We start from the raw sequence: 17,750 nt of genomic DNA on the forward strand, positions 1-17,750 counted from the left end.
GATTGTAAAGGCAGCTGCGTTCGTTTACCAAGGGGTCATGTGTGACAGCATATAAGGGGCACAGAGAATTGTAATCGGTTCCTTTGCTTTGTTTACAAAATATAACCCGGAAGGACCCGTGCAGCAATTGTAAAATATCGTGTTTGTTTGTCTTGTCTATAATTGTTACTTGTGTTTTATAGACGGCTAACACGTTCTGGAGCTGTCGCTAAGGGCCAGCATAAAACCCGGAACAGCTCTGCACTATTTGTCACTCATTAAACTGTATCACCCACCACGAGCACTACAGCACGCACCTAGGACTGGTGACCGTGTATGTATATTGTGGGAGGGTTACCTGTGTTTATTGTTTGGGACTGCAACCTGTTATTATTAACCCTGTGCATTACACATTGCTGTGTATTGCCAGGGATCATTGTTTTGGTCACCAGACCTGGAAAAATAAAGATACCTTTTTCCATACCGGATTACAATCTCTGTCTGTTTTATTCCTGCACTGCATCACCTCCGCACCTGTACACAATCAACCACTTTGCCACAATATACATATATAAATTATTAACATTCTTGTGTACCTACATTACCTTTTTCTTTTTGATTTTGCACCTTTTGGTTCACAGCAATTTTCCTTTTTAAAGGAATATATATATATATATCCTTGTTGTGTTTCGTGTTTAACTTATTTTGGCCATTGTGCCCTATTTGTTTGTTTATTGTTCTTTTTGTTCCCATTTGGTAGTAATAAACGTGTGCTCTAGCACTTTCACTGCAGCTTCCATGTCTCTGAGTCTACCTTCCTGACGACAACATCTTAGGCCACAGCGCTATCCTGCTGCACTTGCACATCAATAAACTGTAGATTCTGCTTACAATGCACCACTGTAATTGAATTAAAAAACAACACACTATCATAAATAAATAGCTACATACACAAAAATGTAAACCCTGATTACACTCTCATCCAGAAAAGCAGGCAGCAGTAACGCTGCCACAAAAATGCATCCTAAGTCCCAACACCAAAAACATGTGCTGTGCATGATTTATAAGGACACAAAAGACCTGCTTCTAAAGAATGTGTTTTCCTTTAACCAGCAAAACCAAGAAACATGGCCCAAGGACCAGAATGAAGTGCTCTCCCTTCACCCCAGACCTTTACCTGGGTCCATATCTGCGTCTTCTCTATCCTTAGTTCAATGTGGAAGCCCCTCACCCCCTGTTACACTACTTGTTTGCATTCTATTATTATGCAGATGTGACACCAGCTCTCAGAGCCTGTGTTGTGCACAGTCTGCTCACTGACAGAGGACCCCAAGGGGCTTTAGGTTGCTGGCAGTACATCAAATATTCCTAAGTGCTGTACAACCGCAAATAGTGTCTTTCTTTTGATCCAGATGAGTAAACAGGTTCTATAAGATTCAGCCGTCGGTCTTTCACATTTATACAAATATTATGATTATGGAGCATGAAATTGAGAACCTCTCAATATGGTTCTATTGGTTCCTGTGGTTCTATATAGAACCCAAACAAATGTCAGTATTGTACATCCACTGCCACTGCTGTGAATGCAATGTTACAGCCATCAGCGTGAACAAGTAAATCTCCATGACCTACACACCATTCACATGTAAATAAGTACATTCAGAATCATGACAGCTGGACATATGCAATCCCACATTCTGAAATGCAACAACTTGCTGAAGAATACCCTGGCCAGGTTCACCAAGGATATAAGGGTTCATAAAGGCTTTAAAATAGAGGGAAGGAATATTAAGGTTCTTTATGCCCAGGAACCCTTTTCAAGTGTGTACAGTATGATGAAGCAGTTACACAAATGCAGTGCATTTACTGTACAGCCAATCACATCTTTACAAGCATATACTGTATATTTTAGTTTGATGAAATCTGTAATGTTTTTGTAAATCTTTCCTTTCAAAAATTAAAAAAAAGATAGTACATGTCTTTTTTCATGTCTTCATTTTCACTCAAAATCAATTTTAGAGAGCTGTATTGAATAATGATTAATTCTCAATTTTGGAGCAACAGAGCCACTCAAAATGATTGCAGACATCATGAAGGGCAACAGCTTCACTAAAATTGATTGTTTGCTGCAGGATAAGACCATCTAGTATCTAAATAAACCCTAATACCTAAATCTCATGAGGTACCACTTCTTTGTAGTGTGATTTGCAATGATGACATTTCATATAATTATAATTCTGAGATCCTTCAAATGAAGCACCCTGGAACCCTTGACAGACAAATACAGAGAAAGGCTGCACATCCAACTGCAGGTTCAACAGGGCAATGATGAGGAGAGAAATGAAAACGCTACTGAAGCCAGTAAGGGGCAGAAGAATGCCTTCTAAAATCGTATTTACTGCTTCTTTAAAATAGTGTTTTCTGCATGGAATGTATTACATCCTGTTATTAATATGAAGTTGTCATTATAAGACTACAAAGGTTACCTTGTATTAAGTGTTTAACATCTATTGCACATGCATCATAATTCAGTGGAATGTAAATATTATCCAAATTGGGCTGCTGAATGTTTGGGAGCATTGCAGCTGATGGAAAACGTGGTTTCAGCACCGCTACCCTACAGCACAGCTTTATTATTATTTTGTTTTGATTGATATACAAAGTACAAACACAGTACTGTACAGAACAAATAACACGTTAATACTGTGTTAACCTTTATATATATATATATATATATATATATATATATATATATATATATATATATATATATATATATATATATCATATATATATATATATATATATATATATATATATATATATATATATACTAATACGTTTGACCACTTTACGGTTTAAATTTTGATTTATAACATTTAGCATACGAGCAATGTATTTTAATTACATTGTAAAAGCATACATATTCATTCGATACTTTTCTTTTTTTTTTTTAATTCGGCTGCAACATTGTTTTGCGATATCCCAAAACTGATACCGTTAATTAAGCATCACTTACAATCTTGTTAGAAATGTGCATTATGCAAAGCCCATTTAACTAAATACACGCCTGTCACCGTTTTCTTTATAGTGCACTGTGTATTTTACATCTTGTCCACTTTCGAACCTTTTTGTTTTGTTTTGTTTGTTTATGATATACATGTACATTAAGTCTGGATATTTTCCCCAAAACATATTTTAAAAAGGTACACATTTACCTGCTGCATCTAATGCATCAACGGTGCTTGGAGCTGTCGGCTGTTGCATTTTGTCTTCAGCAATATTTCTTTGATGATAAACACAAGCACTGGAGAGCTAGAGATCCCTGGACTCGAGCAGGCAACTGTGACAAAGTAAGAATGGGACCTGCGCCTCCAATCGACATACCTTTGAAAAATCCTTTTTGTGTGGTTAATTCCTCACAGTAACGGACACCGTGCAGTTTCAGAACTCATCAAATAGGTTAAAATAGGATTAGGAGTACGTTTTAAAAAAACAAACAAAAAAACACAAGTGAATAGGTCTGGAGATCGGATGAGGAGATAGGATGAGGTCCGGATTCAGACCCTATAAGAAGTGCAGCGGCTCACCCCACCACCACATTGCCCTGTTGTTTTGTATGGATGTAATGTGACCCAGCAGCAGCCGAGCTGTGGAAATGAAGATGGATCCTGCTAAACCACCAAGCTCATTAAAAATGAAGAGAAATTCATCAACCACGTGGAAGAACACCACCACCATTTAGTACAAATTACACACTGGTGACGGTGCTTGTTCGTCTTTGTAAACTACCATACAACATTTATATCTATCAGCTTTTTAACACAAATACATTGAATGTAGTCCAGTGGTACTTATAGTACGGTCTATACTGTCAATACATTTACCGTAATTCATTTGCAGTTTTAGACTAGTAAAGGTTTTGTTAAAAAAAAAAGTCCTTATTATAGGTTTAAAATTCAATCATTGCTTTAAAATACAGGGGTGGGTTAAACCATGATTTCTGATAAAACTGTTTATAAGTTGCAGATATAATAGATGTTTTTATTATTAATGAATCCTTACACCCGCTTGTCCAGATTGTATCTGTTTCTCACTAAAACTCCCATAGCACACAGGTGTCTTCATTCCATAGACATATTATAAGCACAATAATACCCTCCAGACTGCATGCAGCCCCTGGCATTTCTGTGAACGGGTCATCAACACAGCAGATTTTCACAATCATATAAGACCGCATAATCATTCTCTCCTGTCATATTTCTACAGAAGCAATTTACCCCTCTTCCATCTGTCAGGAGAATCTTTGATGGCTACAACTGATTCTACATACTTTGCAAGACAATCCTCATTTTGTAAAGTGCAGTAATTAATGTAAGGCTCTTTTTCCTCTGGAGAAAGAGTTTCATGCTCTAGATGCCTGTCACATTTTGGACTGATAGCTCAGGAGAAAGCCATGGCAGGACTGTACACTTGATTAATTAGGGTTATTAACAACTGAGGAGCACAATAGACTTATGTCAGTAGGTGGTGCTGTGGTACTGCATGCTAGCAGATGCAGAGCATATTGATGGAAGATCTGCTTAGATTGCAGATTGTGTGAACATGAGCAATGGAGGAACAGGATCCCATTTGAAGATTCTTTCTGGATGTCTTTATTTACACCCCTCAATGGAGTAATGGAGTTTTTGTTATGGCAGATTAAAGGGGTATCCAGTTTTTGGAGAATGTTGCAAACTACAGTGATTCTTTCTATTCATTTAATTGACTTTATCTGAAATATTAAATGAAAGTAAATGAAATTCCCACTCAGTACAAACCAGCTGTTCACATTTATTATACCAAAGCAACATTGAAAAAGTGTGTACTCTTGAATGCATTGGCTTGTCCTTAATGTAATTCAGCACCTGTACGATTAGAGTTGACCATGCTTTCTGTTTTATATAAAATCTCCGTTGCCTATGAAACTTCAGATAGTTTTCATGAATATCTACTCTTATAGGCCTATGATATGACTATTTGCTTCGCTGGCTGTCAAATAATTACACCTGCATTGCTGTAAATTCTCAAATGTTCCTTCACTTAATGGAATATCTTACTGTATGTTGTCATGCCACAGAAAACGCCTCTCACAGGATAGGGGGAAGTTAAATTGCTTTAGAAAAACCTGTTGACAGTAATACATTCCATATCGGTAACCTTGTGTCTAGAAGAGATCCTCCTGCATGTTGATATTCATGGAGTATGTAAACATGCATTGTATATGTAGGCTTATAGAATGTTTGGGGTAAACTAATAAATAATTAAACTATATATAAAAATACATTTTTCATCAGTTATTTTCCCCCTGTTTTTCTACCCAATCTGAATCTTCAGGCCCTCATATCAGTCTTGTGGATTAGAGATCAACGACTGACCTCCGGCGTACCAACCAATCGGTTCTCTTTCACCCATCAAACCTAAAGTACTGAGCCTTGGCGGTGAGGCCAAGCTTGACCAGTAGGGGTCACTGGTCTGCAGCTGATTATCTTGGGCCATGGGAGCAAAATGTTCAATGCCACTTTACCCTGCCAGACATAACGTTGCTCGTAACATTCAAGATTTTCAAAATACAATATAGAGAAATATAATAACAACCACGTAAACTGTGACTGCAGTAACTGAATTAGATTTAGACACAAGATGCATCTTGTGGAAGTGATTAATAAACAGCACTCAAGGTAGGACAACAGCAGAATAAAGACTCCTGCTTTCAAAGTGATTTATGATTTAAAGGGGTGAATGGATAAGCTCACAGATTCATTAGAGGAGGGCTCTATGATATAATGGAACAGAAGAACTGCTGCACAGGACAGCCACGTGAAAGTAATTGAACTGGATAACTTTCAAACTGAAAAAGAAATGTGAACTGGGGTAGACTTGGCAGGCTTTTTACCAAAGTAAATGAGATGCAATGGAAAACACAACAGACATTTAAATAGAATTACAGTGCGTGTTTTCTGCTGGTGGCACGTTAATCTTAAAGAATAAGGGGTTTCCTTATTTATTTACAGTCCCCTCACCTTTTACAACTATTCTGAGTTGCTTGTTTTGCAGATTGTCACACATTGTGTTTTGTCAGGATCTAGTTCTAGTTGCCTCCCATAGACTAATGTACTGTACTATAGGCTAGATCAGCCAGTGTCTTTATAGAAGATACGCTGATCCAAGAAGAGGAGAGCCTCTGTTGATTGCCTCTGATATTCCACCTCTTAATCCTCCAGAACACCAAGCGGAGGACTCCTGAGTGGAATGAAGTGGATGTAGAAAGCAAGGGCTTCATCATCACCTGAGCCCAATGGTGTACCATACCGAGCTTATAAGAGTACACCTGGGGTTTGAAGAATCTTGCAGAGGTTGATGAAGGTAGCATGGGAAAACAGGTTGTCCCAAGGGCATGGGGCTTCAACAGGAGAGGTCTTTATCCCCAAAGAAAAATAATCTTCCATGTGGAGGGTAAGATATTCTTCAGCATTGTGGCACAAAGGTTGTCAACTATTGAAGAACCTCATGCTCGACCCCTCCATTCAGAAAGCTGGTATCCCAGGTATATGGGTCAGTGCCACATAAGCTCCTTTGGGCTGCATTTGAGTTGCATACCCAGTACTATAACAGTGTTAGTAAAAGCCTACTTCTGGGAACTGCAGTTCTGCTTTTCAAATGCAGATTTTCTCACTACTTAGTTTTTCACAGTTGGAATCATGGCAGGTTGCACCATTTCTCCACTTCGAGCACACATCACCACCATTACTACAACAGTTAAAATCATGCTTTCTTTGTTGCAAAATATTTATTTAAATACATCATTCTATTGTAGATATTTTAAATGATAGCATCATACATATTTCCTAGTTTTTCATATTGTTTTCTATTCTACAGACATTTTCATCTTGCAGGAGTTGTAGTCTTTTCTACGCACTAGTTTTTCATTTGTAGGTCAGGATTCCCATTGTCGGTGCAATGTGGTGTTCAAGTCAGATAGGATTATTTCATACACACAAGTCCCTCAATACATGTTTGCCCATATTATTCTGCATACGTTTAGCTTACAACCAATGCAAATATTCTGTACTACATCAGTTTTCTGACCACTTTGTTTTCTTGCTTTATGATGTTATTGAAGCAGACTTCAAGGCATACGAGCACACCACCAGAATGCATTACTGCATTAATATTACAAGTGTCTAAAACATGTGTTAACTTTCTATTAGCCTTTAATTTAATACACGTTCATACTGGAAGTATAATTCAATGTAGCCATTGCACAGGGAAATAACACATGCACTGTACTTATATAGTCAAGTCTAGCCCTAGGAATCTTAAAAGGAGTGATGACCAAATCCTTAAAACCCATTTCATTGCAAATCATTTATTTGTGATAGTGCAGAATTTCAAGTACAAATCTATGTATAAAAAAGAAACTGTTGCTTCCTGATGCCCAGTTACTTCCAGTGCTAGACAACACTGACCTACTGCACATATACATATACATATTATATTACCAGTAACAAAATACACAAGGATGGATGACATTTTCAAAGCCTTGGTTAATATCAGTAAATATTTCTGGTCTTGTTGCACAGTTAACAACAAACAATAACATATATATTTTACATAGCATTGTTTAATAGCAGTTGAAATTAAATGTAATAAGCATTTTACACAGTGAAATGAAAAAGCATGTGCTGTATTTGGTTATTTATCAATAATGCAATTGTAAATAAGAGTGAAGACTCAAGCTTACTTTAAAAGGGATTTAAGGATCGTATACACATTTAAAGTAATTGTTTTATACAGGGTTATCCAAAGGCCCTGCCGTTAGTACAAGACATCAATTACAATTCATATCCCACTTAATGATTTCTCTGCCAGTATAGGCCTGTAATCGCTTGATCGTTCATTGTCATGCATGACTTCTAAACAACCCCGAATGGGACTGTTTGAAATATAGACTTCACTAATCTAATTTATTAGATTCAGTTGTGGGAGTAAGCAAAAACAATGCAAGCTTGATCAGAGTTATAACTGTATGCTTTTATCTTCAAGCACATTATTAAGCTGTGAAGATTCAAAAGGGTAAGCTTTTGTTCATTAAGCAAAACAAGAATTAGACCCACAAACCTGCCGTCTATGAAACTAGTACAAAAAAAAACTTATCAAGAACAAGTTTTTTTTCTGTTAGTTTTAAATCATTACATTTGCAGCGTTCTTCTCTTGAGAAATGTTGCCATTGTATTTGCACTTGCTTCACGGGAGCCCATAATGTCTTCATGAGGAAATGTGAACCTGCTTTGTAACTCAAAATGTAGATTTTAATCCACGTACATTGGAGCTGTAATGTACAGTATGCAGGTATGCAAATGTGTGCCTGATCTGCCCTACCGTTCACAGTCTATACAATAATGAAAGAACTGCACAGTATTTGTTACACATGCGATAGACCACTGCAATCAAATTGCATTAGTAACAGCAAGTACTGTACTGAAAACCTAGTTACTGGAATGAAAACTCAAATTTGTCATGTAATCTATAGAGAATGACAATGTTAGTCAACCAGCTTGTGTTTTTGCCAAGTAAATTATGATCCTGGGTACCCAGTTCATAACGTCAACATGTTCAACTCAAACGTTAAAATTCCTCCAACATAACTCTAAATATGTTCCATATGTATAATATATTGGATTTTCTATTTTTATTTCATACAATTTTGTTTGTATTCGTATTAACTAAAACTTGGCTATATCTTGAATATTTTCTGCACACTACATGAACTTCTATTTACTGGTTTACTCTAAAAGGAGTACAGTGTTCAGTATTCGGTTTCTAGCTGGCTTGGGGCAGGATGTCATTCCATTGGCTGAGCTCCAAACATGAACATTGCAGGACACATAAGAATGAAACAGTTGCATACAGGTTTATTAAAAAAGACCCGAAACTCTTTCTTCATGTTTTGTGAACTTTCGCTTAGGGCCATCACATTTATCTTCCCGGTTTTGAGGCCAGTGTCCCGGGATTTCAGTATCTTTCCCACTACCCTGTGTTTTTCAGTCTTCTGCATTGTGGCATGGGACTGCACAAGCATCAACAGCAGTTTTCACCTCAGAGGTTGAAACCCTAGCCTCCCTAACAGCACTGAATGGGAAGACATCTTGCACCAAACCAGATGAAAAACAGGATCCTGCACTCTATAACCATAGCTCTTCAGTTTCTTCATTCAGCCAGATATCTTGTGTATTCTTCTTTAAAAGGACGCAGCCTTCCTAAGAAACAGAGCACACCCCGGATTTGTTTGCTGGCAGTTCTGTAATGGATTCCCTCCTCAGATCGTTTGGTAATTTTCCATCAGTGCCCCACACGTTGAGCTCTCCAAAAACACCAGTCTCTATCATTTCCTCCTGCCAGGGTATCGCGATGTTGCCAGTTGCAAACTCATCAAAGAATTCTTTATCAGGATCATCAAGGTTAACACCTTTTACAGTGGAAAAGGCACCTACATCCTGGATGTCTTTCGCATAAACGGTTTTAGAGTCTGGAACAAATGGAGGCGGGAGTATACCTAGAGCACAAAGGAAAGGGAATGATGAAACACTTGGTAAATACTGACTACAAATTATTTGAATCTGCAGTGTCCCATAGTCATGTTAAATTTATGCTAGAGGGTGCATGACTGTTTACTATATATACCGCAGTGCTGCAGGTTGTGCTGGGTGAGTCGGGCACATGTGGTTTCAAAACCGGCCGTGTCAAGTTGCCAGTCTTTTAGTAATTCCTCGAATGGTCTTTCTACTTTGAAATTGAGACATTTTGACAAATGCTTCAACAATGTATTAATATGAAGTGGTTATTAGTATATTAACTACTAAGGCAACACTGCTTTTTATGATCAATTCTCAAAATACTGTAAATGTTCAACATAGGTTACTGAATAAAAGATTGAAGCTTTGATATCACCACAACATATGTGATAGCATAATAAAGTCTCAGGATGCAAAAATCTTAAGTTAACTACTGTGTTCTGGCAAAGTTCTGGAAACATTTAGATAAGGCACCCTGCTGAAAAACCAGGGTACTAATCGTACTATCATGGTGTAATAATTAGATCTGAATTCACTAATGCAATAATGAGCTTTCACAAAAAGGTCCTTGTACCTGCGACCAGCTTTCTCCAGTTAATGCTGCTGAAGAATGGGTGAACCCGGAGCTCATCACAGCTATTATTCTTGAACCCAAGTCGCTTAGTCATGTCCTTTTCCAGCAGCCCTTCACAAAAGGATTTGGCCTCTTCACTGAACTTCTCTGTGTAGCTCACTGGATCATTGAGAATACGCTTTTTAACTTCCTTGTTTTCAACCTGAAAAAGGCAGAGCAGGTGTTAAGAGGCACGACTGATATACCATCGCATTCTCTTCATCCCTGGATCCAAAGAGACAGTTCAGCTAGATGTGGACTTCTGCTTGTTCCAGTATAGTGCTGTATTTGCTTACACTTTATAATGTGGCAGTAATTCAAATATACATACTGTATGTATGAGCTAGCATGTTTCCTATTGAATTCATAAATACATTTCTGTTGGTGATACTGGTTTCACTGGCTTTACAGGCACATCCACATTGAAATGAAAAAGACACACTACATAATGTTTCAAAATGACTTACAAACAATTTTGGCAGACTAATTGAGTCCTTAATTGAATGTTTAATTGCTTGTGAGTAGTTATCTAGCTTTTCTTACCCTCTGTATTTATTTTCACATAAATGGCACAAGCACAAGCATGGCATGTTTTTTAGTCTGGGTCCATGCCAACACTGCGGCTGCATGTTGGAGATTTTGTATTTTCCACATGAAGTTACAAGGCTGCAGGTCTTCCTGAATACTTTTTTATTTTTATTTATTTATTTATTTTTCCCCTGTACGGATTTTATATTTTTGTAATGGGGAGGGAATATTCAGAAATAAGATCCAGATGGGATTCCTACTTTAAATTTACAAAAAAAAAAAAAAAAAGCCTTACATTAGTATATAAAAAGCATAAGTACTGTATCTAAATGTTCAGTCTCATGTCTTACGTTTGTCTGCTTGTGCTTACATTAGTTCCAAAGGGCTGCAGCTGCACACCTTTACACTGAATTTTCATATTTCTGCCTTGAGGTGATGTAGGTCAGGTCACTATAGTTTTATCACATTTGGACAGGTACAGCATATTGTGGCATGGGATAATCAAGTGTGATTATTATATTATTACCCCAAACTGCCACCAATTAAACTACTATTGACTACTGTGTACATTTCCGGTCCCTACATAACAAGACTATATTGTTCCTATTTCCAAGGTTTTACAAAACTAACGTACTATCAAAGGTTATGATTGTTAGGCTTACAGCAAACTGTTTGGGGACCATGCAGTAACTGTTAGGTCTTTAATGTGATGGAAACAATGACTTGGTACAGACAAGATTGCAGGGCATTATACACACAGATAAAGAGAGAGGAGAATTCAGATAAAACTATCCCATGAAATGGGCTCTCAAAAGTGAACTGGGTTTATGAAAGAGGGGACAGAGGTGTTTAAGGTGAAAACTAAGAAGTGGAGATCAGGAAAAGAAACAGATAATGGGAAGATGTGTTTAGCCCAATGACCTGTTGTCGTTCCTGCCATGTTTTTCTTTTTTTTTTTCCAGTGCAGAACTATAGTCTTTGTAATGCATACTGTAATGAGTTGGCATCTCAGCCCATTGAATTGAATGGAAAGGCAAGGGCTGGACGGGAACCACAAACCATACAGTTCAAAGACGAAGGCCTTATATTCAACTGAAGAGCAAGCTCTGTAGTAGAGAGGTGAGTGTGTGTCGTATGCTGATGACATTATTATGAACTCAGACGCGAGGAGGAGATTCATTACAATACCTTTTCTCCTCTGGATCTGAAGGGGCCCTTGGCTGCAATCATTTCATACAGTGTCACTCCCAGGGTGAAGTAGTCCACTGAGTAGTCATACTCCTCGCTTCTCAGGAGCTCAGGAGCCATGAAACCTAACATTTCAAACAGCACACTTTAATTGCAAACTGAAAGGTCTACACTTACTGAACATATGCACTGGTTATCCATTTAAAAAAGTGTAAATAACAAAACTTAACACATTTTTTAAGAGGAAGAAAACAGCTGTCCATAATGTATCATTTATCCAGGTACTATAGATTCACTTCCAGCTGTGCAGTAGATTCTACTGGCTAATGCTGTTCAAACTATAGTTTCCTATAATATACTATAGTATGTACAGCAGTAATATAAGAAGCAATATTGTTTTTGGACAGTACTATGGTTTGTTTTTAAGTGGTTTATACATAGGTGGGGTCCTTATACTAAGTGAATTTATAGCTGGATAAATGGAAAACAAAGTAAAAACAAAGTCTAAAAAAATGATGTGATCTACATAAAACTAATAAAAGAGTGGTTTCTAATTTCCCCACAGTGGAAAACAAGGCCCACGTTTCTGAATGGCTGCTCCACAGATAGTAAACTTTGTAGGGAAGCAAGTGCAAAGCAAAGCCAGGTTTTCAGAGAGGAATACAATCATATTAATTGTAACAAGAAACTATAATTAACTGCTCCTTCTTACAACTTAGTTGTTTTTGGTATTCTTGTAAAAATGTGACTTTGCCTTTAGTAACCGTAGTTGACAACCTTCCATTTACCTCAGTGCCACTATGCTTGTACAATGTTTAACTACACTCTGCTTGTGCTTGGTGTCACACTGTACACTGTGTAAGGAATATGATAAGGTGCACTTACCTGGGGTTCCTGCGTAACCTTTTGTTTTTGTTTCACCGTCCTTCAGCTCAACTGCAAGACCAAGGTCTGAAATACGCACATTTCCTGCAGAACAGACGTCAATTACTGGAGAGTACGTCAAGCTAAAACAACACTGAGTCTAATATTAACCACCTGCAAGTATCTGTGGGGGAAAATACTGACCAGCACAGCCTCATAAAAGCCATGTCGCTATTTTTCACTGTCTTTAGTAAGATGGTTACTTGTCTTCCAAAGCACTGTACTTACTCATTCTGCTTATTAAAGCTTTATTGAGTTTGAATAAAGCATGTGAATTTCACAGAATTTAAAAAGGGCAATATATATATGACTATAGTGGCCATACCCTGAAGCTGTGGCTATGGTAATTTGTGTTAAATGCATTTTCAGTTCAAAACACAATATCTGGTACTGCTTTAGGTTAAAGCAAGGTCACGGTTCCTAGGCCTTATTGAGAGGTTATCTGTCTGCACTTGTGCTTCCTGGGTCATTTAACCTCAGCAGTGTCTTCTGAGTAAAAAGCTTGTTACTGGATAGAAGCAGTCAATAGGGGAAGAAGCTGATCGGGGAAGCAGCTGACTGCTTATTGACAGGAAAGAAGCCATAGAAAGGGTGGGGACGATTTTACACTCTAAGTGAAATGACCCAGGAAGTGCAAGACAGTCTTGCATGGCTTGCAAACGCGGATTTCTTTAACCTAGAGAGTACCAGATACCATGTTTCAATACGGAAATATACGTCTACTAAAATTTCAAAACTGCACATATACAATGAATGAATGTGTGCAGGCCAGAAAATGCATGGAACTGTTTTGTTAGCTACGCTTCACGCTTTAAAAGCTAACCATCATTGTCCAGGAGTACATTCTCTGGCTTGAGGTCTCTGTAAATGATTCTGTTTTGGTGAAGATGCTCCATCCCACAGATGATCTGTGCTGTGTAGAAGCAGGCTCTGGACTCTTCAAAGCCTGGGTTGTTCTCATCAACATTATAGATGTGGTACCTGTTGTTTCAATCATATTCAAAAGAGATAGATTAGAAATAATCGCAAAATGTTCTTTAAAGTATCCACTAGAGGCAGTGTTAAGGAGAGCAAGAAGTAAAAAGTCATCACCCAAGGCCTACCGCCCCACACCAAGATTTTTAAGAAAAAAAAAACACTTATTTCTTGTACAATGTGCTGTCTACACGCTTCATTTACTATAGTTGCTGTAAATACTGTCCTGGAATCCATTAAGAACTGGTGTGTTCTTATTCCCAATGCTTGTTGGTCCCCAGCTATCCAGAAGTTGACTATTACAACTATCGGACTGTTTCAAAATGATTTGTTTTGGTTTATACCACCTGAACAGCATCTGAATACTTTTCTTTTTACCTCAGGTCTCCACCATTCATTATCGTCATCACCAGGCAAAGGTCAGTTTTGGTCTGAAATGCATACGCCAAGGAGACAATGAAACGGCTATGGACCCTGGCAAGGATTCTTTTCTCGACCATCGCACCCTGCAAGATGACAAAGCACAGAGTTAGACCGAGGACACACTTGAATGCAGCGTTTCTAAACTGACCATCAGTGCTTACAGTTACCCAAATGTTTTTTTTTTTTTTTTTTTTTTCCCAACAGAAAGGAAACATCTCTTGACAAAGGCGGTCAATTAAGACTTGGTCAATGAAGTCCATCCAGTAAGTCAGTGACTGGGAGCTGGAATTTGAGCACCGGCTCTGGGCTGTACCTAGTCCAATACCATGGTGTCTCCTTATATTGGAATAAAAAACAAATTGCCTGTTTGTGTATATTGTTTGTTTGTATCAATAAATAAACCCTATGAAGTAACAAAGCCCAGTCATTATTTATTTTCATTGTTTTTCCAGGCAAATATGAGGGTAATATTGAGGGACAGATAGAAAAGCAGTTCTCTTGCTTCTGTTCAGTGTCGATACTAACTGTTTGAGTGACCGTCTAAAGGTGATAAAGTTAATCTGTAGCAGTACAGTATGTTAAACAGTCAACGGCGCATTGCACTAAAAGTATAAAAATGAAAACTAAAGTGTAAAATAAAATGTATACCTGTTTTGTACAAATATGCCAATGTACTTTCCTCAGCTCTCACTAAATGGCAGAATATCGGGAGTGGACTTAATGCTAGAGGGAGTTGAGGGAAATACATTTGACAGCAAGAAACCTTTTAAATAATCTGAATTGTTTTTACCTCCCCCCCCCCCCCCCCCCCCAAAAACACAGTCAGTAAAATCACACACAGTATTCCATCGATATAACATGTTTCTGAACCCTACATTTAGAAAATATTCAACAACGAAAACAATTTAAACAAATGAATAAAATCTAATCGTTTAGTTTTGAAATATGATATCTTTAGCAGGTTGAGAACAAGCCTAAGACACTAAAGGATGAAGTAAAATCCCTTTTTGCCTCCAACCCGCACACACCCCACACAGGTTATTTATTGTTCTCCATCAGTATCAGTAATTAAGGCGGCTCCTAAACACTTGTGTAAAATACAGCCTTGCTAATCTTGTCTGAGGTCATGTTCCAGTGAAGGTTATACAAATGTCTCCTAATCACCCACTTCAGCTGGTTCTTAGAGTCTTTGTGATCCAGTAATAGCAATGAGCAGCGCATGCATGAATCCTTGCTGGGTGGGCACTCCCCACATGAGATTTGTAGATTTGGAATTGAACAGATGGGATTATTTTGGGGATTAGAAGGATCGTACTTTCTCTGTTAAATCCTAAACAAGTGAAAGCAAAAGATTCTTCTCTGCGTTCAGCGATTACGATAGTATTTTTAGTTAAGACTTTCTTCTCATTCAAGTTAGTTAGTTTTCCTAGTGTCACTTCCAATTTTTTTTTGTTTTTTTTAAATGTAATAGTCACCAATTGTTTTTTTTTTTGTTATCATTTTCTCCCAATTTAGAATAGCCAATTATTTTTAGGCTCAATTCACCGCTACGACCCCCGCGCTGACTCGGGAGAAGCGAAGACGAACACACGCTGTCCTCCAAAGCTTGTGCCATCAGCCGACCGCTTCTTTTCACACTGCAGGCACACCATGCAGCCACCTCAGAGCTACAGTGTCGGAGGACAATGCAGCTCTGGGCATCTTGGAGGCAAGCCCACAGGCGCCTGGCCAGACTACAGGGCCCGCTGGTGCACAGTGAGCCGAGGACACCCTGGCTGACATGTGCCACTCGGGAGCCTTTCCTGTAAACAAACATTTTATTTACAGGAATGTAAATCAAGAAAAAAACAAAAGTAAGTACTTTGTTCAAGAATATATATGTTCATATCCAAGGGTTCATTGACTATGGTTCAGTTCCTAGTCCTGTTCAACTGAGAAGAATTCATGGTATGAAACCTCAAGGTCGGGGCTCGGCAGTATCGTCATACTTTAGAAGAATTCAACTACAAGGACAATTTACATAAACCTAATCTGAACAGTCTAAAAATAAACATGGCTAAGGGATAATTTAAACATATATACACAAATTCAAAACAGCCACAGGAGTTATAACAACCGCCATTTTTTTTCCAAATATACTTATGCAGTAAGTCAGTTGAAAACCAACCAAACAACCAACCAAAAAAACCCAGATAAATAAATAAAACCCCTTACCTCATAGCCTTTCCTCTTCTTCAGCCTTTTCTTGTTGAGTTTCTTGTTGGCATAAAGTTTCCCGGTGCCCTTCATTTGCGTGGCGGAAACCTCCCCAAAGCCACCTTTGCCCAGGACTCTGAAGTCCAGAAACCAGTCTTCCCCGATGGGCTGAGCCTCTAACCATTTCCACTGGAGGAACCTATTGAAGTACATGGTCTCCTTGAAGCTGGTGAAAGGGACATCCTTCAGGAAAGCCATGGTGTTCTCCAGAGTCTCTACGAACAGATCATCCTTAGCGGTCTGGTGTGCCTCTTTCACCTGGGAAACAATCTTCTCATCTAGTTGGGAGAAGAAGTTCCTGGCCTCCGGCTGCATGTACTTTGATATGATCTTGGAGGCCTTCTGCACCCGGTCTTTGTCCTCTGCCGTGTGATATTCCTCAATGTCCTTCCAGATCTTGGACGCTGGTTTGTATTCTGGCACCGTCTCCAGGTACTGCTGGAAGAGTTGCTTCCCGATGGGCTGTTTGGTGCAGATGCTGTCGAATTCCAGGTCAATCGTGTCCCTCAGGCCTTCAGACTGGGTGATGTGGGGCAGCTTGAGCTTGGCATGGTACTTCTTGTCCCAGGTGGGCGCTGTATTGGAGCTGTTGTCGAAGCTGCCTCTGGCACAGATGTAAGCAGAGTTGGCTACCACGTTCTCCAAACCTCCTATATCCATCCTCGGAGCTGGCTGCTGCTGTTCACTCCTATCTAAGATGTAGACATCAGACCCGCGGCCAAACAGCAGGTGGTCATCAGATCTTACAGGAGTTGAAGATGACTGCCCTCACGGCAGCTGCGTCAAGCAACTCCTGAGAAAGGTTAAAGGTCCTTTATCTGAGACAGTTGGCTGGTGCAGAAAGAGTAAATATGACCTGTGTAAAATAGAAATCTTCAGATTGCGAAGTTCATTTGCTGGAAACCTGCTTTACCACGCTAGATAGTTTGCCAACTCAAAAGTGCTAATCCAGATCCCCAGAGATATTATAGAGTGGTTTAGCTAGAGAGGTGGACGAATGGCAGCGAGGGAAAATATGCTTGAGTCAACACCTTTCTAAAGTCTTTATCCACTTACTGTATAATATGTGCTAATTATTTCTCTCCTAGCACATGTCTTCCCCTGCTCCTGTATTCCCCTCAGCTGCACTTGGAACATTATAAGAATGCCGAGAGCGATAGCAGACAGGAGATACATTTGTTAGGTTCTGACTGGTAATTTTCAGTTAAAGTTAAATTCAAAATGAGGCCCCCCGGTTATTAAATATTTTA

The 17,750-nt window shown here is 38.7% G+C and overlaps 2 protein-coding genes across 3 annotated transcripts in view; both read right to left on the bottom strand.

The window, feature by feature from the left end:
• LOC117406351 (transmembrane protein 255B-like) overlaps positions 1-3,621 on the bottom strand; it is a 53,046-nt gene extending 49,425 nt beyond the window's left edge. For both annotated transcript variants that reach the window (XM_034010308.2, XM_034010307.2), the window contains exon 1: positions 3,198-3,621. In XM_034010308.2, coding sequence (XP_033866199.1) covers positions 3,198-3,246 — 49 coding nt within the window. In that variant the 5' untranslated portion in view covers positions 3,247-3,621. The remainder of the gene's footprint in view (positions 1-3,197) is intronic.
• Positions 3,622-7,368: 3,747 nt separating this feature from the next.
• Positions 7,369-17,463, bottom strand: LOC117405397 (rhodopsin kinase GRK1-like). The gene is made up of 7 exons (XM_034008421.3): positions 16,459-17,463; positions 14,200-14,327; positions 13,670-13,827; positions 12,808-12,891; positions 11,923-12,047; positions 10,168-10,369; positions 7,369-9,574 (listed from the first exon to the last, which is right to left on the bottom strand). Exons 1-7 carry the CDS (start codon positions 17,158-17,160, stop codon positions 9,279-9,281), a joined length of 1,695 nt encoding a protein of 564 aa, XP_033864312.2. The 5' UTR covers positions 17,161-17,463; the 3' UTR covers positions 7,369-9,278.
• Positions 17,464-17,750: the final 287 nt, after the last annotated feature.

The sequence above is a fragment of the Acipenser ruthenus genome, chromosome 9 (genome assembly GCF_902713425.1).
Source record: "Acipenser ruthenus chromosome 9, fAciRut3.2 maternal haplotype, whole genome shotgun sequence".
Taxonomy (NCBI): domain Eukaryota; kingdom Metazoa; phylum Chordata; class Actinopteri; order Acipenseriformes; family Acipenseridae; genus Acipenser; species Acipenser ruthenus.